Genomic DNA, 24,907 nt, shown 5'->3' with positions numbered 1-24,907 from the left:
GTCCGTATAACTGCAGACGCTGCACTGATCCGCCTGTCGATCTCACGCTCCGTCTTCCCCCCACTCGTGAACAAGACCCCAAGATACTTGAACTCCTCCACCTGTGACAAGGGCACTCCACTGACCTGGAGGGGGCAAGACACCTTTTTCCGGTCGAGAACCATGGCCTCGGATTTAGAGGTGCTGATCTTCATCCCAGCTGCTTCACACTCTGTTGTGAACCGCGTCAGTGCACGCTGAAGGTCCAGGCTTGATGGAGCCAACAGAACCACATCATCTGCAAATAGCAGAGATGAGATCCTGTGGTCCCCAAACCGGACCCCCTCCGGCCCCCGGCTGTGCCTAGAAATTCTGTCCATATATATGATGAACAGAACCGGTGATAAACCCCTGCCGGAGGCCAACGTGTACTGGGAACAGGTCCGACTTACTGCCGGCAATGTGAACCAAACTCCTGCTCCGGGAATACAGAGACACCTAATGCCTGCTCTTAAAAAAAATTACTGAACAGGGAAATTCAGTGATGACACTTTGATAATACATTGGCTTTTTTCAGGCAGTTTTAATTCTAAGCATACATTAACTGCTTGACTGTTGTGAAGAGTTAAAACATCTCAAGGGTTGATAGAATGCATATCTATAATCATGACTTGAATTAAGACCAACAGAAGTAGGCGAGTATAATGCCTTTTATTTTAACAAACATGATGCGAGTACACGAGAATTTATTTAAAGTTACTTCAACTGATCACCTAATGTCAAATATTTCTGAAAGAAAAACATCAATACTTAAGCGTAGAATTAAACCTGTTACACAGGATTCCTCCTTCAGCAACACGACATGTCTGCAGTCAGACTGAGGTCAACTCGGCACATGGTGAATGGCTGCTGGTTGCTTTACCATTTTAAAGTATCCTTTTTTCATTGAGTCCCATTTTTGCAAACGTTGAGTCATACAGAGAGAAATCAAAGACGGACTGCGAGGCGGACGGAGGTGTGGCTCCCCTCACCAGTGGCTGGGACGAGACGGGACTGGAGGTCGCCTGAGTGGGAGGAGCAGGAGATCAATTTATTGTTTCGTTTTCTGATCAAGTATCACCGAAAACCCCCCACAGTCCAAAAAGCATAGCAACACTTTCTTTACTGCGTTGCTACAGGCAACCCACGGACGGTTACTATGGCGACTATGTGGCTCCACCAGTCAATGAAGCAGATCTTTGCAGGATGCACGCAGGAAAAAGAGAGAAAAGAAGGAGAGGTGTTCCGCTCTCCATTTTACCGTCATGCAAATGAGGAAGCGTCGACCTGAAGCCTGAGCTTCAGTGAAATCCAGTGTCTGAACGTGTTTGCTGTGACAACGTGTCCAACCAGAGGGAGGCGCTCTGGAAGTAAAGACTACAGGACTCTGCAACCTCGACAGTGAAAAGAAAACCTTTAGCCTCATTTCAACAGACAAAATCATCTGGAGCTGCGAAAGAGGAAAATAAAACTCACAGGATTTCTCTTCTGGTGCATTAGTGAGATGTGGTGGGCTGAGATTTCATTATCATTTTAGTATCTTTCACTTTCAGCACATTAGTTTGTCTTTTTCTCTCCAGATATGAAATGAAATAGTCCATCCATCCTGAATTGACCCTTTATTGAGAGTCACAATATTTAGTATCTGCTTTTTTCCTGTTTCTGTAAAACTAATTAAGACAATGATATATATGATTTAATAAGTACTCCTACTTGTATATTTTGCCCCCTTCGCTGTAGAAAAGGTTTTTTAGGCTACTTCTTAAAAAAAATGAGTACATTAAATAGGACAGTGACATTAGTATATTATTTTCAAATGTAAGTCCAATGAGAAGTGCATTTATTTGAGTATTGTCAAGCCCCAATTGAAGAGATCATGTGTGATTTTGTTCAGAATGATGCTTTTCAACATACTCTGCAATGATACAACATAAATATATTTATTACTTCAACTTTAAAGTACTGTATTGGAATATCTATAAATATGGAGTCTCATTAATATCCTGCAGTCAAAGCTTAATTGCCAGTCGATGAAATATTGAAAAATACATTTATAAATGTATTTCCCTTCAAACTGCTAATTAACAAAATAGAAAGTTGCATTTAGATGTAATTTGGGGAAAACTACGAGCAGATAAAGCAGTAAGAAGAAGATGACATGGCAACCAAATCTTTTGAATTATTTATTCATTCCACCCAGAGATGCCTTCTTGTTGTTTTCCTTCATCATGACTTGTTTTTTAACAAAATAACTCAAAGCCAGAGCATGTCAGACTCCTCAACTTCAATTATTTGGCCATTTTCATTCACGCGGTGCGCAGACATGAAAGATCAATTGAGCAAAATAAGAATAATAATCCACTGTCATTTTAAACATGTAAAGCCTGGACTGTAATTTAGATCATGTTGGAAATTCTGGTGCAATATTTAGGTTTCACTTTAATTTTGAAACGATTGAAAGAGGGAAAGAAAACGAGAGCAGGTCAGGAGGTCAGGAGTCAAACACAGAAATGAAGTTTGAAAAACAAATTTGCTTCCAATTTGTCACCCGAGTGGAGGAAACCGGGTTCCTGAGCAAAAACCCAACCAAGAAGAAGCAAACACTGCGAGTACGCACGCTTCAGTATCGTCCTACCAGAAGACAACACAGTGCTGCAGCATGTTTTACTTTACTAAACAGAACTAATGCATACTTTCAAAGTTCTTAGTAAGAAGCCAAAAATACTAAAGCGTACAAAAAATACTGAAGCGTATAAGTTTCAGTTAACCTGGAGAAGCTGATCTGAAGCTTGGAACATTTAGATTTCTGTCTTTTTGTTGTTTTTTTTTTAAAGTGCTGCTTACTTATTGAGGTGCTCATTGTGTGAAAACAGCAACATCCTCAAGAATACAAACCAAATAGTACTTCTAAAATGGATTTTCTTACCATAATATAAAGAAAGTTACATTACATACTGGTTTAAGATGTATTTCATGTCAAATGAAATAGGAACAATTTAAAATACCAGCTGATACATGGCCTATAAATCAAATGTTTCCCTTTTTGTAACTGAATGAAGAAAATTGAAGGAATCATGAACTTTTACATACAAAATATTTCCGAAATGCACAGACTGAAACAGCATCCGATTACCACTTGCAGTAGTCCGTCGTTACAAGGAGGGAAACATACATTTGAGTGAGTGTTTCTACGGGGGGATCAACATGTGAGTACAAACAAAGTCTGCAAAACCAACAAAACAAAGATGTTTGTGTGTTTCTAGTCAAGCAGGGAGGGCTCTGAAGGACGGATGACAGTGGGTCTGTTGGGAGCAGCCGGGGGTCTTCTGCTGCAGGAAGAGAGGAGAGGAGGGGGGAGGAGGGGGGGAAGAGGGGGGAGGAGGGGGAGGGGGGGAAGAGGGGGGGGCATGCAAGAAATAACACATCATCAGAGAGTCATGCACCGAGTCCCAAAGCACCACAAGCCATAACGTAACAGAGCGAACCTTCACCAGAGCAGCAGTCCCCACCAGTGTGTGTGTGTGTGTGTGTGTGTGTGTGTGTGTGTGTGTGTGTGTGTGTGTGTGTGTGTGTGTGTGTGTGTGTGTGTGTTACCTGGGAATCCCCGGCGGCAGCGCCGGAGGAACCCGAGCCGGCCTGGAGGGGATGAGGGGCCCAGCAGCAGCGTCCGGCAGCGGTCCGGGCCGCGACGGCACAGGTGGGGCTCCGAACGCCGGCGAGGGGTTGAGGGGGGGAGGGGGGCCGGGCGTGGACCCCCGGACTGCTGGCGGGCGGTTGGGAGGGGGCGCCGTAGAGGCCGCGGGACGGGAGGATGGTGGCGGGCTGACAGAATAGCAGAGGGGAATACAAACACGACGTCGGAATCACAACACATCAGATCTCCTGGATTCACGTTTCCTCCTCAGAGTTTTCCGTTTCCTTGACGGGCTGTTTGACGTACGACGACCTTTAAACCACATGTTCGTCTATTGTCATTCACGAGGCATTTCTCACATTATCCATGTATAAACCCACAGGAGACATTTCTATATCCCTCTATCGCTGCTTCCTCCAGGAGGGACGGGCCAGCAGCAGTGAAGGGCAGAGATTCAGAGGTTTGGACAAACAATGCAGTGAAGTTGGAAGGAAAAACATTTGGTTCATTTGCATAATTCCTGCTCTCATTGTCTTCTCTCTCTAGTAACAAGTCGGCTCAGTGAGACAGGAAATTCATTATATGCATTAACACTCAGAGTGGGTTCACACTCCAGGAAGCGGGAAGGTTAACGGCCAGTCCAGGAACGCTGCTGGAGGTTTCTCATCATTAAAAGAGGAATTTACTGTCAGAAGGAGACGTCGTTTCAAACACCTCCATCCGTCTCCTGCGTCTAATGACTCGTTCACACCGAGGAACCATGAATCACCACCAAGTAGCTTCAGTTCTAACACGGACTGGAGCCAGAGACATTTTCTATATGTGCCAATAAGATCAGAATTATTATTATTATCTCAGCCTTTACCGGTGAAAACAAGCCGACGAGAACCTGAGGCCGACCGAATGAAGAGCAAATACTTTCTCATCTTTTTCAGCTTCCGCACTCGACATCCAGATGTTCGTTATGGACGGACAGCAGAGGACATGAAAGGTCCAGAAAGCCTGAAGCCGTTTTGACCTGATCGAATCTAAAATAAATTCTAAATCTAATTAAGGAGAGGTGAAGACCATGACTTTAACTTCCCAAATAACAATTTGTCATGGGATTCTTCCAGTGTAATAGATTGCCTGGACGAAAGCCTAACATCCTAATGTCCAAGAGGCTGAACCCCAGACGGCTGCCAGTGGACAGGATTGGTGTGTGAATGTGATTAATAGTGTTAAACATGACTATCAAGTTAAATTAAAAAAATAATGGTTATATCCACAGTTTAGTGTGTTGTATCTTTCATTATTTTTTATTTCTTTTTCTCCTTATGTACTTGTTTTATATGGACCCGTGTCTGCAAAGAAGATTATACACCCTTATTTGACTGCACTTATGGATTTTATTAGTTTTTTTTAGGGGTTTTATATTGTTGCTTTTAGCACTTTGAGCTTTATAAATGTAAAGTGCAAATAAAATGCATCATCATCATTCTTAATATTAAAAAATATTTCATCCTTAAATGAACAATCCACTTTACAAGTACCGCGAGTCGTCCCGTCGTCGTCCTCACATCAAACGTGACCGGACTCGGGAGCGTTTAGCGGCTTGGCCGCCATGTTTCCTGCTCGCCGCGGTGGTGAGCGACGCCGCGGCGAGGCTTCCACCGAGCTACGCTAGGCGCGTGGCGACGTCACCGGACCGGAATCAATACAGGGAAGCGTTTGCTGAACTGGCAAACGATTCCCAAGAGATCGAAAGACCGGGAAGAAGCGTTTTTTGCGCCGACGCTGCTCTCGCTACCTGGGCTCTTTGGGAATCCAGTTGTCGTCCACTGGCGGCGGCATGGGGGTGGAGATGGTGGTGGTGCTTATGTCTCCGATGATGACCAGGGCCTCCTTCAGGGCGTGGTACATCTTCAGCATCTCATCTCTCCTCTGCGCCTGCTCCGCCGACTCCTCCATCAGGCTGCCCTGATCGCCGGCCGAGTACAAGTAGGCCAGCAGCTCCGAGTGGATGAAGTCCTTGGCCTGGAGACGGCAGTTCACACCACGTCACCAACACCCACCACTCTCCCGCAGAGCCGCGACGGAGCGGAGGACACGTACGTTGTTGATCATCAGGTGCATGATGGTCTTGGGCATGAGGTCTCGGATGGTCTTGTTGACGATGCCGATGTACGAGTCCACCAGGTTGCGGATGGTCTCGACCTGCCGCTCCAGCTGAGGGTCCATGGACACCGTGTCGCTCTGACTCATAGCGTCCTCGTTCTCGCCCTGAGGGACAGAGAGACGGACGCAGAGGACAGCCGAGACTCAGGACCAGGTTCTCGCTGGCGTTACGGGGACTGAAGGGCGAGACTGCGGGAGCTCAGCGTCGCCTCGGGAGATCTGATCAGCTCCTTTTGTAAAACCAATTCATACATTTTATTGACGTATGTCTAATAAATGATGACATATCGAACAGAACGCCAGCACTGCTTTGAGCTCCTGCAATCCCTGATGGAGGAACATATATTTTTAATGGACATGGTGTTCATTGAGTGAAGGGCTGCCTAACAGGACACGTCATCTATTCCTGGAGTTTTTTTTATTCTGTTTTGAAATGAAATCAATGTATATAATTAGAAGTAGGTGGAGGGTAAAACTACACATTAATAAAACTTCGCGTCAAAGTCATGAATCTTTAAAATACAGTATCACAAAGTATTCCAAACTATGGGGCCATGTTCATCACCCTTAACCCAGGAATTCTTCTCACGTTTGTTTTATACGTTCCGAGTAATTCCAGGTAATTACTGCTGAATGACACACATGAAGACGCGCTGGTACCTGGTCTTTCTCTGGGTAAACACCAGCTCTGAGGAAGGACGCCTTCCAGCTGTCCACGTCCTCCTGAGTGTCGCAGGCCAACTCGATCTGACGCAGGTCTTTGTACACATTCCTGTGAGGACGAGACACACGGCCGTCCGGTGAGGGGCGCTGAAGCCTCTAATGTGTCCGGCGAGGACGATCCCAACGCGCCTGACCTCTGCTCAGTGTTGAAGATGGCAAAGACGTGTTTGCTGGACATGAAGCCCTTTTCCAGGTCTCTGAGCTTCAGGTTGTCCAGCGGCAGCATGTACTTCTTCTCTTTCTCCTGAGAGAGAGGTTTTAGTTCATTCATCAATCATAGTTAGCGTTGTGCATTAGTGAACTGTGGACGTTGTGAGACGTGGACGTTGTGAGGCTCTGCTGCCCCGTCGTCCTCACCTCTTCGTCTTTGTACCAGGAGAGCGACTCCGCCGTCAGAACGAACCAGTAGTCCTTGGATCCTCCCTTCATGATGCTGATGTTGATGGTGAGCCAGCCTCGGCGGATCACCTGCACATGAGAGCACGACAGGTGACCATCCCGTCCTCCCGCCACAGGGGGGCGCCTTCAGCCACGAAAACCAGCAGGACATAGAGCGGGGGCGGCGGACGGACAACAACAAATCGTGCAAGTATTCTCTTGACAAAGCATCAAAGTGACCTAGAAGAAAACTGAACAGCACAAAGTACTGACGGAGCAGCGACGTCCAAACACCTGCAGGACATCCACCGCTTCACACACACAAGAAAAGACATTTTCTCTTTTTGCGGGGAATAATAACAATAATAATAATAACTTTATTTAAAGAGCACTTTTTAGAAGTAGTGAGATTCATCTTCTGCATTTTATATTTTTTCCCGAATTTGCTCCTCCGTGAAAATGTCTTGGTCTCAGTCTCAATGACCAACATGTTCAGCTTTTATATCAAATCTCTGATATCGTCTGGGGATTAAATCGTTTGTTTCTGTGTGATTCTCGGGTTTATGTATTTTAATTCTGATTCCAATTAGTCATTTTTATGTGTGTTTTATTTTAATAACTAGCAGGCGGTGATGTGTTCACAATCTAAGGACAAGAAATGAAACCAATGCTCGCAGTTCTGCTTTTGGTCATTCAGGTAATCAGATTACTTATTTTAGAACTGAGTGTTTTTACTGATGATGACTGACATGCACACCTCATACACTTTTTTTCAAGATTTTTTTTTTTTAAATAAAAAAAAAATCTATTTCTTTAGTTCTTGAGGTGGAATATATTTTCCGTGAAGCACCTCTTAGACTGAAGCGCCTTCACACAGAGGTCGTTGTTCAATACAATCAGCGATCACCTGAATTAAAGAGCAGGGTTTCTTTTTTTTTTTTAAAGGAGCTGATTGTTGCTCGACTCCATAAATCACCTCGATTCCAAAATGTTAGAATTAAAACTGATTTACTACAATTCTACTCAGTTGGGTTCGAGGAGGCTTTTCTCTTGATTGCAGGTTTGATCTGAGCAATAGTGTGTGTGTGTGTGTGTGTGTGTGTGTGTGTGTGTGTACACAATACAGTATATTTTTGCCACTATATTGAAATTGTCAAGTGGTGGATCTGCACTCTAACAAAACCCAGACTTATATTAGATGTTTATTAATTAAGTTATTTGTGTTTTATTATTTTCCTAATCTTGGAGAGAAACAATTTCACCGAAAGCTAAAAGGACGTTGTGAAAATAGTCTTTGAATGTAAATATAGTCTGTGTGTGTTGAGTCGACATTAATTCCGTGGTTTAACCTCAATAAATAGCATTACAAGCTTCAGTCTTGAGAAAAACAATGTGAATAATTGCAATTAATTACAGAAAATTGTGCAATTAATTAGTTGATTTGTTTTAACCGATTGACAGCACTTATATATATACATATAAAGTTTATAAATACTTATAAACTGCATGAAAAGAAACTAAAACAAACTGAACTGGACTGAATTAAAGTGAACTGAAGGAACTTAATTAGTTGTGATGAGAATAATCCAAATGAATGGACGGAGCAGTGGTCCAGTAAGTCCAGGCTTTGTGCCCATTGACAGCTGCTTTAAATATGGGATGAATGGAGGAGGAGGAGGAAATGAACATGAGTGAATTGAAAGTTCTCCTTCTTGAGACCACAGGAAAACATTCAGGCCGCAGCTCTGATGAGGTAAAGTTAGCGAGACCGTTGCAGTGGTGGACCACAAGGTTCAAGTCGTCATGGATGTAAATCCCGCCTGAGCGCCGCTCCAGCCTGCAGTCCATCTTCCAAGCGAAGCGACGACCTAACGTGTTTCGTTCAAGCAAAGCGGCTTCGCTTTCACTTCCTCCTCATCAAGAACAAACGCTGCTTCTCAACACGGCCAAGTGACCGGCCGCCAACGCCCCCCACCCACCTGAAACAGGAAGTGTGTGTATGTGTGTGTGTGTGTGGGGGGGGGGGGGGGGGGGTACTTACAAGAATCTCTCCCTGGGCCATTAAAAGGAGGAACAGAAGGAGGAGGAAGAGGAGAGGGAAATAAAGAGAGAAGACAAGAGGGGCACAAACAAGAGCATGAAAATGTGAAGCGACGAAGGGCCGTAATGACCGGAGGAAAAACAAGGGAGAGGAGGGGAGGGGAGAGGAGAGGAGAGGAGAGGAGATAGAGGAGGGAGAGGAGAGGAGAGGAGAGGAGAGGAGAGGAGAGGAGAGGAGAGGAGAGGAGAGGAGAGGAGAGGAGAGGAGAGGAGGGGAGGGGAGAGGAGAGGAGAGGAGAGGAGAGCGGCTGCAGAAAAGTGAGTCTTCAGCTCCTCATCACCTGGTTGGGCATCACTCTCTTCTTGGTGGCGTTGGCGGCCGTCCTCTGCTGGGCGCTGCCGGACAGAGACGCCATTAAAACGCCACATTACGAGGTTTTTCTTTCACGTCTCGCTGTGGAAACAGACTTTTGTCTGGACGTCTTCCACAGAGCTTGAACCACATTGACCTTTGACCTCTGAACACCCTGTAGTGATCGTAGTGAGCTCAGTGTTTTCACATTATTTTAGGAAAATTTTAAATAAAAAAAATGTAAACTATTTTCAGCCTGTCAGGAAGTAAATGTTTTCATGGGCATCTCAAAAACTAACAGATATTATGCAAAAGAAGTGATACCGTTTTTAGACAATTTAAAAATTTTAGATTAGGATTTTTTTTTTAATCATTTTGGGTTTTTTTCAAGAGAAATGTGGACCATATTTTAGACACTGAATCTATGATGAAAGTCCCATAATATGACCTCAATATGCAAATGAACCCTGGAAGGATGGAACTGTTGATGGGTCTTTTCTAAATGTCTTGCATTGAAATATTTGAGTTACAATCACATGACGAGTGGATGATTGGAATCACTGATTTGGGACGAGTTTTACCCCCGGACGTTTTACCCCCGGAGTTAAGTGCCGTGCACTGGCCTTCTGCGATGACTCAGCAGTGGGATTTCAACCAGCAACCTTCAGTAAAACATTCACTCCTAAAAACTCTTCTATAAAATGACAACATATTTGTTTTTAGCCTGCATTTATTACCCTATCATTTCTACATGGAGGAGAAAGTGTCCCCCTGCCGCTCAGACTGCTATAGCTCTCTGGCGCCCCCAACAGGACGCTTGATGAGCCTGTCAGTGCCTCCACAGCGGAAACGGGCTGAATGTTGCTGTGATGCTTGAAGCACTTTACAGTGAAGGAAACTCTTCATCCGGTGAAAGTTCATATTTCATTGAGTCAGTTACCATGGTTACTCAACGACTCACTCAAATCACCCCTTTTTGAAAAAGAGGAAACCCGGTTTCCTTCGCTCAGTTTGAACGAAGTCGGAGGTTTGACTCCACTTGCTCCTGAAACTAAAGCTGGATTATATTGTTTTAACTCACTGGAAGTAAAAGAGGCAGTACTCTAGTAGTAGTAATGATAATTACAGTTATAGCAAATTCATTTAATCTTGTAATTGTATCTTTCTGTGTGACAAAGCTGTATAATAGAAACAGCATAGATGATCAACACAGTGAAAAACACATTTTTGACAGCAGAATGAAGTTTACCAGTCTGACAACATTTTCACTTATTGAAACTCAGCACCTTCAGATTTCTAGAGCATAGAGCGGAAAACGGAGCAGCCGTGACCCGACTGGTCAATACGAGACGAAGGAGCCGGTAAAACTACTCACATTTTTTACTTCAGTAGCAAACCAGTGTAAAAATTTTTTTTTTTTTTTAAAGTATAGTGATTTATAATTAGTATTGGAATGAGTACCCGTTTCCTTCTTATCACGTATAAAAATAAAGAGTTAAACTGAATTTTAATTATGCATCTTGTACCTTTTTATCTTCTGGTGGTCGAACAAGCACACTTAGAAATATTAATTTAATACAACTTTTTGTAAGCAAAGGTGTGTGTGTGTGTGTGTGTGTGTGTGTGTGTGTGTGTGTGTGTGTGTGTCAATAGAGACAAATTCTCTGAAAGGTTCAGTAATTAAAATGTTTCAGTAATGTGTGCGGGCGGCAATTTGTCCACCAGAGAGCGCTAATAGATACAGTATCATATTATATATCATATCATATCTATTATAAATATGAGTCTCAATGAGAGTCTCAATGAGAGATCTCATTCTAATTACAAAAAGTCTTATACAAGGCAAAATAAAAACACACCTGTGATTTCTATTTTTAGATCTCAGAATGCATCAATTCCAAACATTTCCCAATTTATAAACCTCACAAAGGGGATTTTTAGGAAAAAAGAAAAAACATTTGAAATTAAACTTTTGCCTAATCAGACAATTTTCTGTTGAGTGGAATCATTTAGTTTTTTTCCCCATTTGAGCTTATCTTCTTACTTGGCAAATCCTATGAAGTCCTCGTGATTCGTGTTGATGTAGGAGAGCTCGATGTCGATCAGCAGCAACACCTGAGGAGGAAAACACCACCGGTGTTATGGCACAAAGAGGAGGGTGGAGGGTAGAGGGTAGAGGGTAGAGGGTAGAGGGTAGAGGGTAGAGGGTAGAGGGTAGAGGGTAGAGTGTAGAGTGTAGAGGGTAGAGTGTAGAGGGTAGAGGGTAGAGGGTAGAGGGTAGAGTGTAGAGTGTAGAGGGTAGAGGGTAGAGTGTAGAGGGTAGAGGGTAGAGGGTAGAGGGTAGAGGGTAGAGGGTAGAGGGTAGAGCGTAGAGGGTAGAGGGTAGAGCGTAGAGGGTAGAGGGTAGAGTGTAGAGTGTAGAGGGTAGAGGGTAGAGTGTAGAGCCCCCCCTCCAAACTCACTTGGTCTTTGGTCTTGCTGTCTCGCTCCCTGACGTAGGTGGTGACGATTCTCTCCGTCTCTTCTCTCAGTCGAGGATATGAGGTGAGCTACACACACACACACACACAATGACAGGACACACACACACACACACCTGTCGTCTGCAAGCTTACACAACACTGTAATAACACTCTGTGTGTGTGTGTGTGTGTGTGTGTGTGTGTGTGTGTGTGTGTGTGTGTGTGTGTGTGTGTGTGTGTGTGTGTGTGAGACCACTGAGAGTAAATATCAACACACAGATCTGCTTCACACTGGTAATAAAATGTGTTTTTCTTCAAGTTAAGGTGTTTCGTGGTCCAATCATGTTCTGCTTTTAAGAAACTAAAGCTTGGACATGATAAATATGTGTAACTCTCCATCTTTCCTTCTCCTCCTCCTCAAGTCCAGCTTGATGTTCTCCTGCCGCTGCCCACATCGTCGTCCTGCTGGTCCAGCAGGACGACGATGTGGGTTAGACAGTCCAGCTCACGGCTGGATGAACATTTCTCTTCTCATCTTTGTCTCACAGCTTCTTTATGTTTCTAAACCCCTCATTCATTGAACATTGTCATTTACAAATATCAATTCAAATCGATTAGCACTCTGCTAACAACATTTTACAAAGTCTTTTTTTTTTTTTTTAAAGCAATCCAATCCAGCTAATTTAGTTTTTAAGATTTCTTCCCCTCCACTGTCGACCTTCTGTAACGGAGGCGCTGAGATTTCTGTGCTGTCAAGTCATCAAAACTAAAAACTTTCCACTGATTGGCTCAATTTTTCTCCCCCTTCAAGTAGGGGGGGTGGATAAATGACCTTTTTTCCCAAAACCTTCGTGTAACAGGTTTATTTTGACCTTATTTATATATAAAACACACAAGTAACCTGCATTTTCAATTTTGGTTCTGCTACTGCCTGCTACTGGCATGTTTTGATGTACTGCGTATATCACACTTTTGCACGCTTTTTTCAGCTCTATATGATAATGGACAATGACTCTGTCTCAACATTGTGTACAAATATAGTGATTACTTGTTTTATTTTGTTTATTTATGAACTAAAAGGTATGGTTTATACTAGAACACACCAAAAAAAAATCAATAGCATGCACATTATTAATGATTATAATGGCTGAACAGACAGTCTTTCCATCGCGGCACGGAATTCTGTCAAGGTAACAGTGGATCTGTCAGTTGTTTTCCCCAAAACTATCTTGAGGTTGTTGCCAAATTGTTCTGGTGTTAGCATTGTTCTCTTTCGTCCCACAGTGGCAAATATTCTGAAAACTTGGCTACTTCTACCTAAAATAAACAAATAAAACATTGATTAGCATGACAAATGTGTGAATGTAATATATGATACGTTACTGTTGAGCCATTAAATCACAAAACTTGTCAAAAGTGGCAAAATTCGAGAAATTCGCCCAAAACGCGGTTTTCCTTATATGGCCAGTAGCAGGCAGTAGCAACCTGAAAATCAAAAAATGATATTATATATGTGATTTGTATATAAATAAGGTCAATTTAAACCTGTTACATGCAAATTCTAATTTTATCCACCCCCCCCTACTTCAAGATCTCAGACACTCGGAGATCTACATGCTTTATGTTTGTTTGTTTGTTTGTTTGTGGAAAGGATAGCGACTCCTTCAGGTGTCGGAGGAGACGCTCTGTGATGACTTCACTGAGACGTCACGACTCCCTGGCCAAACACATCCAAACTCATTTCTTCCTATCACTACGTCACAGGTTCGTGTCTCATGAGTCACACATTGTATTGCCGAGTGTGAATGTGGGTCACAGACATGCAGGAGGCAGAGGCACCGACTCAGAGGTCAGCTTGAGAAGTCTCGCACGCCGCAGAGGTTTGTTAGTGGTTTCTTTTCAGAAGAGTTCAGCTCTTCAACGAGCTCCATGCAAAAAACATCTCAAACTAACGGCGAGTGGAGAATCAGGGTGGAAGTAGTAGAAAAAGAGTCCAGACAGAGATAAAGAGCAGGCAGTGGGGTGGCGGGAAAGGGACAAAGAGATGAGGGTGTGTGTGTGTGTGTGGGGGGGGGGGCGGGGGGGATTATTGGTGTCAATCGGGGAGAAGAAACACGCCACAGGAAACTGTCGATGAGACTAAACACCAGCCAGAGGTTTGACACTTCTATACAGTGTGAGGGGAGCATCTGCTCCGAAGAGGAGGGGTGTGGGGGGGGGGGGGGGGGGGGTAAGTCTCTGTTGAGGTGCCAGGTGGGTAGTAGGGACCAAGACCAGGGGGGTGGCGGGGGGTTGGGCTTGTCATTGAGGGTCGACGCAGACGGAAGCAGCAGAATGAGTGAAGCCTTCAAGCAGCAGCAGGAGGGTGATGATCAACAACACCGACAGTGGCAACGGCTTTAATTTGTACCTTTTTTTTTTCTTTTTTTTTTTAAGTGATTTGCATGTTTATTTTTCATCTTCACTCTTTCAGACCTCCCGTCTGCACTTCTTCCACCATCTGCCTGCTGTTGGTGTTTACCTTCTCAGTGCACTTCCTGATCATGGTCACGAGCTCGGTGACGACGAGGTCAACGCATTTCAAACACGGGTCTTTCAGCTTAATGACCTGCTTTTTCACTATAGCCTCAAAGGCCAAGTCTGGGGTAAACAGGCCTGTCCTGGAAGGGGGGGGGGGAGGTCATTGGAGGTGAAAGGTTTAATATCAGGAGGAAGTGTAGCATCAGTCATGGAGGTGGAAAGGTCGTGGAGGTGGTGGAACAGAGAGGGAAAAGAGTTTCAATAAGAATGGGAGAGAGGTGAAGAAGTAGGGATATGACACAAAGAAAAGAAAAAAACAAGAGGTTAGTTCATTCTACAACAAGTTCAGAACAAAAACAAGCTGCAGGTTTTAATATGTGCATTTCTGCCTCCCAGAAATGCACATTAAGAGTCAGACTCGAGCTTTTGAAACACGGCCACCACAGTCCTGCTGGACTTCACCCACACTCTGCTCTTGTGTCGCATTCATGTAGAAACTTGAAACTCATTAGTCCAAACCGTGAGGTGATGTGATTCAGGTGCATTTTGGCAGCAAGTTTTCCTCTTTAGCACTTCTTTGCAAATAATTATGTAAATGTAAATGTTCTGTAATAGTCTACGAACTCAGCGTGCTTTTCATGCAAGGCTGCCATCTGCTATATCAAAAGAAAATCAATGCATTCTGCACACATAGATTCTTTCCCGTGTCTATTCCCTGCTGCTGCGCCCCCTGTTGGCGGCTCCGTGCACCGGTGTTACGAGGACTGCAGACTCCCAGTCTCTCAAGCGACAGCTTCAAACCAGGCCTGCAGCTTGTTTTGCAATGAACCTGCACCGGAGCACGTCCGTTTCCGACCACAGCGCCTGTCAGAGACGACGCTCCACCGTACCGCGGTGCAGCCAGGGCTCAGGCTCAGCGCCGAGAAGGACCCAGCAAGGAGGGAGTCCACTTATTTTGGAGCCAAAGAATGGTAAACAAGGCTATCCTGGCTTAAGTGAGCGAAACAGGAATAGCCAGAGGCAAAACTTTGATCGTTCACCGACTGATCGTAACGAAGCGCCTGGCGGTACCGACTGTGCGGGGGCAGCATCAGTCCAAGCAGGAGTCATGCAGTGATACCTTATTGGTGCACTGCCTGACTGTGTTGATGAGCTCCTGGATGACCAGGTCCATGCATTTCAGACAAGGCTCTTTCAGCTTAATGATCTGCTTTTTCACTATAGCCTCAAACGCCAGGTCCGGGGTGAACAGGCCTGTCCTGAAGGACAAACAGACGAGACACACATGGAGGCATGGAGCAGGAGACACACACACACACACACGCACGCACGCACGCACGCACGCACGCACGCACACACACGCACACGCACACGCTAGCGCAGACGGAGGGAAAACAAACAAGGAGTAACAAAGGGCAAACGAGAGCAACTGGAGCAGAAGGCGTCCAGGCTGCCAAAACGTAAATAATGGAAAGTGCTCACAGAGAAAAATGAAGCATTAAAGAAGGACAAACACGACAGAAACGAGACAAACCGACAAGAAGGTTGAGCAGAAAGTGCTGCTTTCAACTTGCCTGACTCCGTGGATGTTCTTGATGGCGTAGCTGATCTCCTTCCTCAGCTCTTTCTCATCGAACTCCATCTGGAACGCCGTGCAGACACATTTCAACACGGAGCGTATAAAGCAAGGCCTTTTGACCGGCGTGCAGCCGACCACCACCAACGCACTGCATGTCGCCATGTCCTTTTCTCGCTTTGGATTAATGAGCGCTTAGGAGACGTAGCTGCAGGCTCACGTCAGCATTCATAAGGTTTGTACTATAAACAGTGATGAGGTTCAGCAGTCGGGGTTCCTCCAGGTGCTGAAGCACCAGTGGTTTGGTTCCATCAGCACGTGTTATTGAAGGGAAGTAAACATTTTAAAATAAATGTGGAAAGTCACTCAGCGTCTGCGTCTTTACAAGCAGAAGTGAATCAAAGCTCCGTAAACCCTGCAGATCAAACACAACTATGGATGATTACAGGCTTTCATTCAACAAATGTTGAATGTCTTCCAACACCGTGAGCAAGAGGAAAGAGAGAGAACAGCACAAGCAACATGCTGATGGATCCTCGTTTTGACTTTCACCAACGAACGTTGAAGCAATGTTGTGTTTTGGGGCGTTGACGGCTAACCGTTGCCGAAAAATATGAAAAGGATGAGAGTGGCACCTCATGGAGGGGATCAAAGGAGATCAGCGTCTGTTGCCATGGAGACGCTCCCTGCTCAGTGTTTCACATGGTGCCGTGGCTACTTGACAGGCCAGTTAGCATCAATAAGGGCTAACGGCTATCGCGCTAGCGATGCTAAGTCGGTGGCGCAAACAAATGTGGCGTTCATGGCGGTCTGCGCTCTAACGAGTGCAGCTCTTTGATTATTTTTCAATATCACAACACCCCCACAGACAATATATGTATATATATATATATATATATATATATATACATACACACACGTTTTCCTGAAGACAGACTTGCGTTTTGATGCGTTTGAGTGTCCAGGTGATTATAAAAATGTAAATGTCAACTAAAGCCAATTATTGGCCTTTACGCTCAGAAATAAATTGCAAATGATCAATTATGACAGAAAATAGAAAGCGAGATTTGAAAACAACAGATTATATCTAGTGACCTAAATATGGTCAAGATAAACATTAAAATTTTTAACTCTTATTGTTGTGAATTTTTAACGATGAACAAGTTTGATGTTACATCATAAGAGAAGTTGTTGCTTTCATACGGTGTGACATGATCAATGGTAAAACACGATACTGACGTTAAACTGCACATTACCAGGGTGGCTTTTTGAACATTTGCTTCACTGGCAGCATCATGAGTTTGTGACTGGACAGTTTTTGACTCTTCAATAAAAGTGAAAGGCAAACAGAGCCTTCCCTCCACCCCGTCAGTGACGTGAACGGCAGGGTTACCTTCACCAGCTCGAACGGGAAGCGCTCGTGAAAGATCCGATTGATCTTCGCCCCGCCGGACAAGTTGGACGTGTCCACCTGATCCCCGGAGCCCTCGATGCACTTCTCGAAGTCCACGCCAAACTGCTGCACCATCCTGCCGATTCACATTGTGGAGGTCACCTCAGCCCGTTGACCCCTCGCTAACCTGCGTCAGAGCGTGTGTGGAGGTACGGACTGAAGCAAGGCCTTGGTCTTGCGAGTGGGATCATCAGGACGGAAGTTCTTGTACTCCTCCACCTCCTTCTCTAGCGACAGCAGCTGGCTCTGCAGCTTGCTGCGTAGCCCCGGCAGCGTGTCGCGGATGTGGTTGGTGAGTTGCTGCAGAGAAGGAAACGCAGTGACGGATGGTTGGTTGGGTCAAGCAGCCAACAATACAAGGTACATTAACATGTACTGGAAGTATCCTCCTCCCCTAATCCCACTTGGACACTTGCATCACTTTGCTTGCATCGTTTTTCTTCCTGTTGCACTTTTTAACCTCGTTTGTTCTACTGTGTTGCACCAACGTCATCAAAACTAATTCCTCATGTTGTATAAACTGTACTTGGTAAGAAACCCGATTCTGAAGGAATCACTAGATCTCTCACAGTGCATCCTGTCACAGGGCTTCACTTTATCATCATCCTGGAAGCTGCGACAGGAAGAAATGCGGTAGCCGCCGAGGCCACAGGCAGCCTCACAGGAAACTCTCACCTTCCAACAGAAGCTGCTCAAAGCAGTAAAAAACATGAAGCACGGCTCGCCGAGGGTGGAAGTGAAGGAAACTCTGTTTCAACTGTTAACAGACTTTGAGCTGTAGTACAGAAAACCTTCTTTATAAAGGGCTATTTGACAGAAACTGATTGAAAAGGGGCAACTGCGTGTGTGTGTGTGTGTGTGTGTGTGTGTGTCTGACCTGATTGAGGGTCTTCTGCAGGTGAGCGGTGCCCATGCGTTCTGCTATGTGTCTGTATGCAGGATGGGAGAGGAAGAACTTCCTCTCTGCAGCCAAAGCAGCACGGATGTCTTTCTTTCCATCGATGTCTTTTTGACTGCGGTTCACCACCCCGATGTATCCTGAGGACACACACACACACAAACACACACACACAGTCTATACAAAGCTCATCATACAGGATATTAAAACACTTCTCAACACAATGCTGGTATCTAAACGGCTCTGCAGAGTTCATATTATGGTGAATAAAAGCCTTTGTGGTGCTTTCAGTCTAATCTTGACTCGAATGAAATTATGAAGACCTAGTTTTTTTACATTGTGTGTGTGTGTGTGTGTGTGTGTGTGTGTGTGTGTGTGTGTGTGTGTGTGTGTGTGTGTGTGTGTGTGTGTGTGTGTGTGTGTGTGGACCTCGGCGCAGGGGGAGGAGCTTGTTTTCCAGGATGTCTCGAGCGTCGGTTCCTTCGTCCATCAGGTCCAGCTTGGTGATCACTCCGATGGTGCGCAGCCCTGAGTGAGAGAGGACAGGGGTTCGGACACTCACCTGATTCAGACATAATTCAGACTCAATTATAAAGGTTGCACTTGAAAAGAATCCTCTAGGTTAAATAAAGGTAGTGGTGATTAAATTTAATTATAGCTCCAGCAATCTTATTTAATAGATCTTTGCTTCCAGGAAGTCTTTGAATAATGTGACTGCTAATGATTGTGGTGAGCTGCTTCCTGCACAGAGACAAAGATTAATAGAGAGAAGACGAGGGTAAATGGCTACTGGCGGGAGCAAGGGGTAATTATAACTTCTTTTTTGTCTCTCCAGAGCTCCAGCAGCAGATCAGTTCAGTTTGAAAGGCGACGACGGAAGCCGGACGCGGCGTCGGCTCACCCTGAGGATCCACCTCCTTGGCGATCTTGAGGGCGTCGGAGTTGGCCAGGTCGGTGTTGGCCGGAGTGACGGCCAGGATCAGGCAGCTCTCCTTGGTGATGAACTGCATCAGCATGTCTCTGATCTGGTGCTCGATGTCGATGGGCTGGTCGCCCACCGCCACCTTGGTCATTCCCGGCAGATCGATCAGGGTCAGGTTGAGCACTGAGGAAGTGAAAGGTTGATAATAAAACCATGAAACAAACAGGCTGTGGTTCCTGAAGATCAGCTGATAAAACGACGTCCAACTGAAAGAGCCTCACAATGAACTGAGCAACGTAAAGAAATCCAAACACAAACAGCGTGTTGACACAATACGACAATGAGCATTTGTGGCACAAGCAGCAGATCTGGGATCTAAGAAAAAGGCCAACGTCAGTTTGTTTTTTCTTGTTGGTGCTACAAATTAGATGGATGAGTAAAGTAGAAAATCTCAAATCTATTTATTCAACAATCAATAATCAAATGCAGAGTCAATAGCAAAGGTAAAGAAGAGCTGCTCGCATTGTAGATCAATGCATTGTTCCAACAACAAAATCACCTAACCAACACTGATGTCCTCATTTTTTTCTAATGTAGATTATACACTTGTATACTCCTCTACCAGATGACACACACACTAAGCTTTATAAGTGTGCATAAAGACTAATGGAGCCCTCTAAACAATAAAACTGATCGATATTTCACTATATGAGATATAATTAAAGGCCTCGCTCGTAGAAGAACACTGAAAATGTAAACAATAAAATAATAGTAAAAGAAAATGTGAAAAAAAGTCATTTAGTTTTTAAAAAAATTAACTTCAACAACTCATGTAATGGTTTGTAATCAATAATTTCCTAATATAAAATGCATGTGCTGTAAAACAATTAATAAAATCTATTTTAAGAGATTGTTTAATTTGATGACTGTCAACATGTGAGTGAGTGAGTGAGTGAGTGAGTGAGTGAGTGAGTGAGTGAGTGAGTGAGTGAGTGAGTGAGTGAGTGAGTGAGTCACCATGAGGGGAGTAGACGCGGAGGTTGATGGGGATGGGTGAGATTCCCTTGTTGGATCCAGTCAGCCGGTCGGTTTCTGCCTCAATCTCCAGACGGACTTCGTCAAAATCCACAAACTTGCGTCCCTTACAGTGCAGGAACTCGGCGTACTCTGTATGAACGAGGGATATGAAGGAAAAGTAAAGAGACGGCAGAAAACGGAACAATCGTTCCAGTTCTCATCCCAGCTTTTCACTACCGTATTTTCCGCACTATAAGGCACCGGATTATATGGCACACCTACATTGATTGACATAATTTACAACTTTGTTCATATATAAGGCACACCGCATTATAAGGTGCATGGAATAGACCAGTGGTCAGGAACCTTTATAGCTCAAAGCCATTAGGTTACATTTTCCACTGATTCTAACACCCAGAGAGGTGCACACGCTTTATTTTGATAGTCCTACCTGCAGCCTATGCCAGGAGGACACTACACACAAAACCTTCTTCACTACTGGTTGACAACTTACAACTACCAGTAATAATAATGATAATAAACTAAACTACATGAACTAAGCAACAAAAACACAACACAACACAATGATTACCGACACCACAAACCAAATAGAACCCCCAATAATTGCATTTAAAACACCACAAACAGAAACTCCCATAATTCATTGCAGCTATCGGCTGCACTGAGGAGCACTGAGGACGGCTGCTTACCGTCCAGAGGTGGTCGCTGCAAGGCATGATGGGAATTCATGTTTTGTGTTGTTGGAGGTTATTGTGGGTTGTTGTTGGGCTTGGTGTTGTGTTGATTGTGTTTATGTGTTTTTGTTCCCCAGTTTAGGGAGTCATTATTTCATCTAGTTTATTTTGGTTTGTTAGAATGTTGGTGTGCAACCATGAGTGATGAAGGTGTTGTGTGGAGTGTCGTCCGCTCTGAAGATTTAGAGTTGTCAAAATAAAAGCTTCTGGTTGTTCAGCTGTCAAATAGCAGTCTGGAGTAAAGCAATTCTTCCGCATATAAGGCGCACCGGGTGATAAGGCGCACTGGCAGCTTTTGAGAAAATTTGAGATATTTAGGTGCCTTATAGTGCGGAAAATATGGTAATCTTGATGTCATAGAGAGCGAGAATCAGAGCAAACCTGTACTTCTGTAATGGTGGCAGTCAAACACTGTGCCTCCATGTAACAGTTGCCATGTAAGAACTACAGTATTAGAAAGCATTTCAAAGGTAAAAGGTGTGGACGCCACTCGCCTGCCACACTGTTGACCAGCTGCAGGATGAGAGGACGACGGGTGACGATGCCGGAGCCTCTGGGCAGGAAGTCCCTGGTAACACACACAGCTGAAGGTTAACTTACAAACACAACTCCGGGATCCTTTCATGCAAAGTGTTGAGGCGACCAAAGCCGTAAATCATCATCATCACTCCTTCAAGTGCTTCTAGAACTCCAATGGAGCTGAAAGAGTGCATGTGCACTTTATCTTGAGTCATTGTAAAGAAGAAAACGTTTCAGAGTTATGAGTCCACGGAGTGAAATGTTCTCCTTAATCACACAGTCCTCCGTCTCAGTGTCTGCATTATTGACGTGGACAGGCTGACTTACAACCATGTTCATTATAAAAAGTGCAACGAGGAAAAAGAAGCGCTGCCCTGAATCGTCACATCCATGATGCTGAGAACAGAAACGCCTGTTCAATACTGTCGTGATCAGTTCCAGGTCAGTGCCTACACTGACTGTGTGTGTGTGTGTGTGTGTGTGTGTGCGTGTGTGTGTGTGAGTGTGTGTTCACCACTGACTTTCACCACAGAATTCAGCCACAAACACACAGAAAGCAGCGCCTCAGTGCAGGAATATGATGATAGGAGGAGAGCCGTGCTGACGGAGCAGTCAGGATGTTACACAACTCTGATCCCATCCTGTTTCCTCATCTCGTCCCCGTCGCTTGTGAAACAACACAATAACACGACGATCACCGGCTTCACAGAAGCTCCATTAAATCAGATTTATCGAATCGTCTCCAGCATCAACTCCTCAGACCACCCAAATCACTGGTTTTCAATGAAAAACGTAAAAAAAGATGTAAAAGATTTCATCAGTTAAAAATGTATTTTGTAGTTTGAAGCAAACAAAGGTTCCAACACTTTGGCTCCAGGTTTGGATTTTAGACTCTTTTTTTTAAACACAACTGTAAAATAAAAGCTTTCGAAGCCATTTTCAAACCTGATTTTTTTGCTGACTTTTTTTTTTTTTATAACTCAAGTCTTTGTAAGTGTGATGAGAGGATTCATTTATTATATGAGTTTAACCAAAAACCACAGATAGATACAGAATATCTACAAGTACTTTTAGAGGTAATAGTAGTAGTAGTGAGATATTTCTGATTGAAAACGTATTCAAATGTAAATAACACAAGAAGAGTTACACCGTTATTGTCTGTGGATCTTAGGAGCTGTTAACATTAAGAAGAAAGTGAAATGTAGAGAGAGGAGGCGCGTCAGAGAGAGTTCTGGAGCTCGATGTGATTGAAGCTTGTCACAGTTGTTTGAAAACACCCTGCCAGGAAAAAGACCTTTGATTTCTTTTTAAACTTTTACTGACAATAAATCAGAATAGGTTTTGTTTTGTCATTAAAATACAGAATCAACCAAACGTAAAAAAGATCACTTTAAGAATAAGTCAATGACAGAACTTTTGATCCCGACATTCAGTCTAAAGATTTAGGTAAAGCTGTAGAAACTTTCATATCAACTAGAAAAGGGATGTTTTTTTTTACTGAACTGAACTGGATCATCTTTATAATGTATTTAAAACCCAACTGTGAGTAAACTGCTCCCAAACTGGGAGACACTTAATAATTGTGAAACTGCCATCAACCTGAATGTTAAACAGAGAAATCCACACGGTGCTCAAAGCCGGGGCTCCATCTCTGCATGTGAAAAGGCTAATTAAGAAACACAGCAAAGCCGAGTGGCCCTCTGAGGGTATCTGGTACCCAGTGTGTCACATGACACATGACAGTGCAGCTGGTGACATCACTGATGACCCCGGCACAAACACATCAATGCTCCCACTGTCTCCCGGCCACTGCTTGGGACTAGGAGACAAAAGGCAACAGGAAAAAAAGGAGACATGGTTGCCTAATCAACATTCCCAATCTCGTGGACAACAAATGAAATCATTGGGACGTGTTGGACCAGGGAAGCGCTCGCCTTCACGTGAATGTGGATATCGCAAAGCTTCAGCGTGAGGATTCGGCCTTCACTCTGTAACGTCTTCTCCCCAGAACATTTCCTCTGAGTTTATCTAATCTCAGTGTGGCTCTGCTCTTCCTGGGGGAAAGGGTTGTGATGGTTGTGCACACTGAAAGAAACAAGGCTGATCTCCACACATGGAAACAGACACAGTTGTTTCATTGTGATTGGTCATCAAAAAAAAGCCACAACTGCTCAGAGAAATTCCTGCGAGCTCATTCATCAGCCTCACAAGGAAAAACCTCATGCTGAAAGTCAAACATTCACACTTTCTAACCTCAGTGCAGATGAATCACTGTACTTGACCTCATCGGAGCAGCAATCAGCCTCCCTGGGCCTCACCCATAAAAGTCAAACATTGACCTGACCTGACGCGTAATAAAGGTTTTTATTTACTCCAACACGCAAACGAAAGGGAGAAACTGCCTTGTTGTAAATGTTTGACAGGATGGGCCTACTATAAAGCAAAGAAGAGTAGCAGCTTCACGAGGAGACGAACTTTTTACTGGTTTATATATGGATCTACAAAATTACTCTTTTACGCACATTTACAATCGATGCATTTCTTTCTTGTGGCTAAACCAAGAGCAGTTCTTTTCCTTGCGTAAAATGCGTAATTTTTGGCCGTGAATAGCTCGGCTCCAAAATGGAAAAGAGAACCCTCGGGAAAAGAAAAAAGCAAAAGAATCTGGGAGGCACCGACGCACAAGCAGGCGGCGCGTAACCGACTGCTTCGTTGGCGACTTGTACGCAAAAGCTCGACGCCGTTCAAATGCAACGCAACGGCAGAAAGTGTCAGTCTGCACGAGACAAATTCACGGCGGGGGTTTCTGATGGATCCAATAAGCGGTACAACCTCCCCACGAAGTTCTCCAGCACCGAGCTCTTCCCTGCGCTCTGGCCGCCGACCACCGCGATCTGCGGCAGGTCCAGGTTGCAGCTCTGGCCGATGGAGCTGAAGGCGTCCTGGAGCTTGTTGATGAGGGGGATCAGGTCCTCCATCCCCCGGTTCCCCATCGCGGCTCCTCAAGTCAGCCCCCGCAGGTTTCAACCCTGCTCTTCTTCCTCCCGGTCTGATTCAATCCAAAGCAGCCAAAAAAAAAAAAACTCAACAAAAAAGTGTCAGTCGTTCCCAGACGGTCTCAGTCGTGGCGGGTTTAGTTGTTTGTTTGGTTTTTTTTAATTCCAACAGGAAACAATCAGAGATTCAAGCGTCCCGGCAGGAGAAACACTTAAATATGTGCCTGCAGGAGAAAAGTCGCCGCTTTGGAATGAAAACTTCTGTCATCATCCGGTCAGGCGACACCCAGCCTCCACCGCGGCTCCGCCTCCACCGGGGGTCGTGGCCCCGCCCCTCGGACCACTCTCTCCTCTCATTGGCCAGAGGGCAGGTCTGCCAAATCCGGCTCATACGTCATCATTTTTAATGATCCAGTTTTTAAACTTGAACTTTGACAGAGAGAAAAAGTCTGAGGAAAACGGCTTGATTCCAGTTCAGGATTACAAA

At 44.5% G+C, this 24,907-nt stretch overlaps 1 protein-coding gene across 5 annotated transcripts; it reads right to left on the bottom strand.

Annotated features, from left to right (window-relative positions):
- Window positions 1–684: 684 nt before the first annotated feature.
- On the bottom strand, window positions 685–24,658 carry LOC308148989 (dynamin-2-like). 5 transcript variants are annotated; one of them, XM_080520592.1, is made up of 20 exons: window positions 24,257–24,658; window positions 21,400–21,473; window positions 20,151–20,300; window positions 19,113–19,316; window positions 18,641–18,739; window positions 18,191–18,351; window positions 17,471–17,613; window positions 17,254–17,389; window positions 15,859–15,926; window positions 15,405–15,543; window positions 11,765–11,851; window positions 11,347–11,417; window positions 9,292–9,346; window positions 6,890–7,000; window positions 6,667–6,776; window positions 6,470–6,581; window positions 5,747–5,914; window positions 5,442–5,668; window positions 3,613–3,840; window positions 685–3,347 (listed from the first exon to the last, which is right to left on the bottom strand). In XM_080520592.1, the coding sequence occupies exons 1-20, from the start codon at window positions 24,415–24,417 to the stop codon at window positions 3,278–3,280; spliced, it is 2,574 nt and encodes an 857-aa protein (XP_080376718.1). In that variant the 5' UTR covers window positions 24,418–24,658; the 3' UTR covers window positions 685–3,277. The 5 variants fall into 5 exon arrangements, with proteins under 5 accessions (XP_080376718.1, XP_080376719.1, XP_080376720.1 ...); XM_080520593.1 differs by having other exon boundaries at window positions 685–3,344; XM_080520594.1 differs by having other exon boundaries at window positions 685–1,043.
- Window positions 24,659–24,907: the final 249 nt, after the last annotated feature.

The sequence above is a fragment of the Blennius ocellaris genome (assembly GCF_963422515.1).
Source record: "Blennius ocellaris genome assembly, chromosome: 3".
Lineage (NCBI taxonomy): Eukaryota > Metazoa > Chordata > Actinopteri > Blenniiformes > Blenniidae > Blennius > Blennius ocellaris.
Note: the sequence above shows the minus strand (reverse complement) of the source record. Positions and strands in the feature narration are given on the sequence as shown.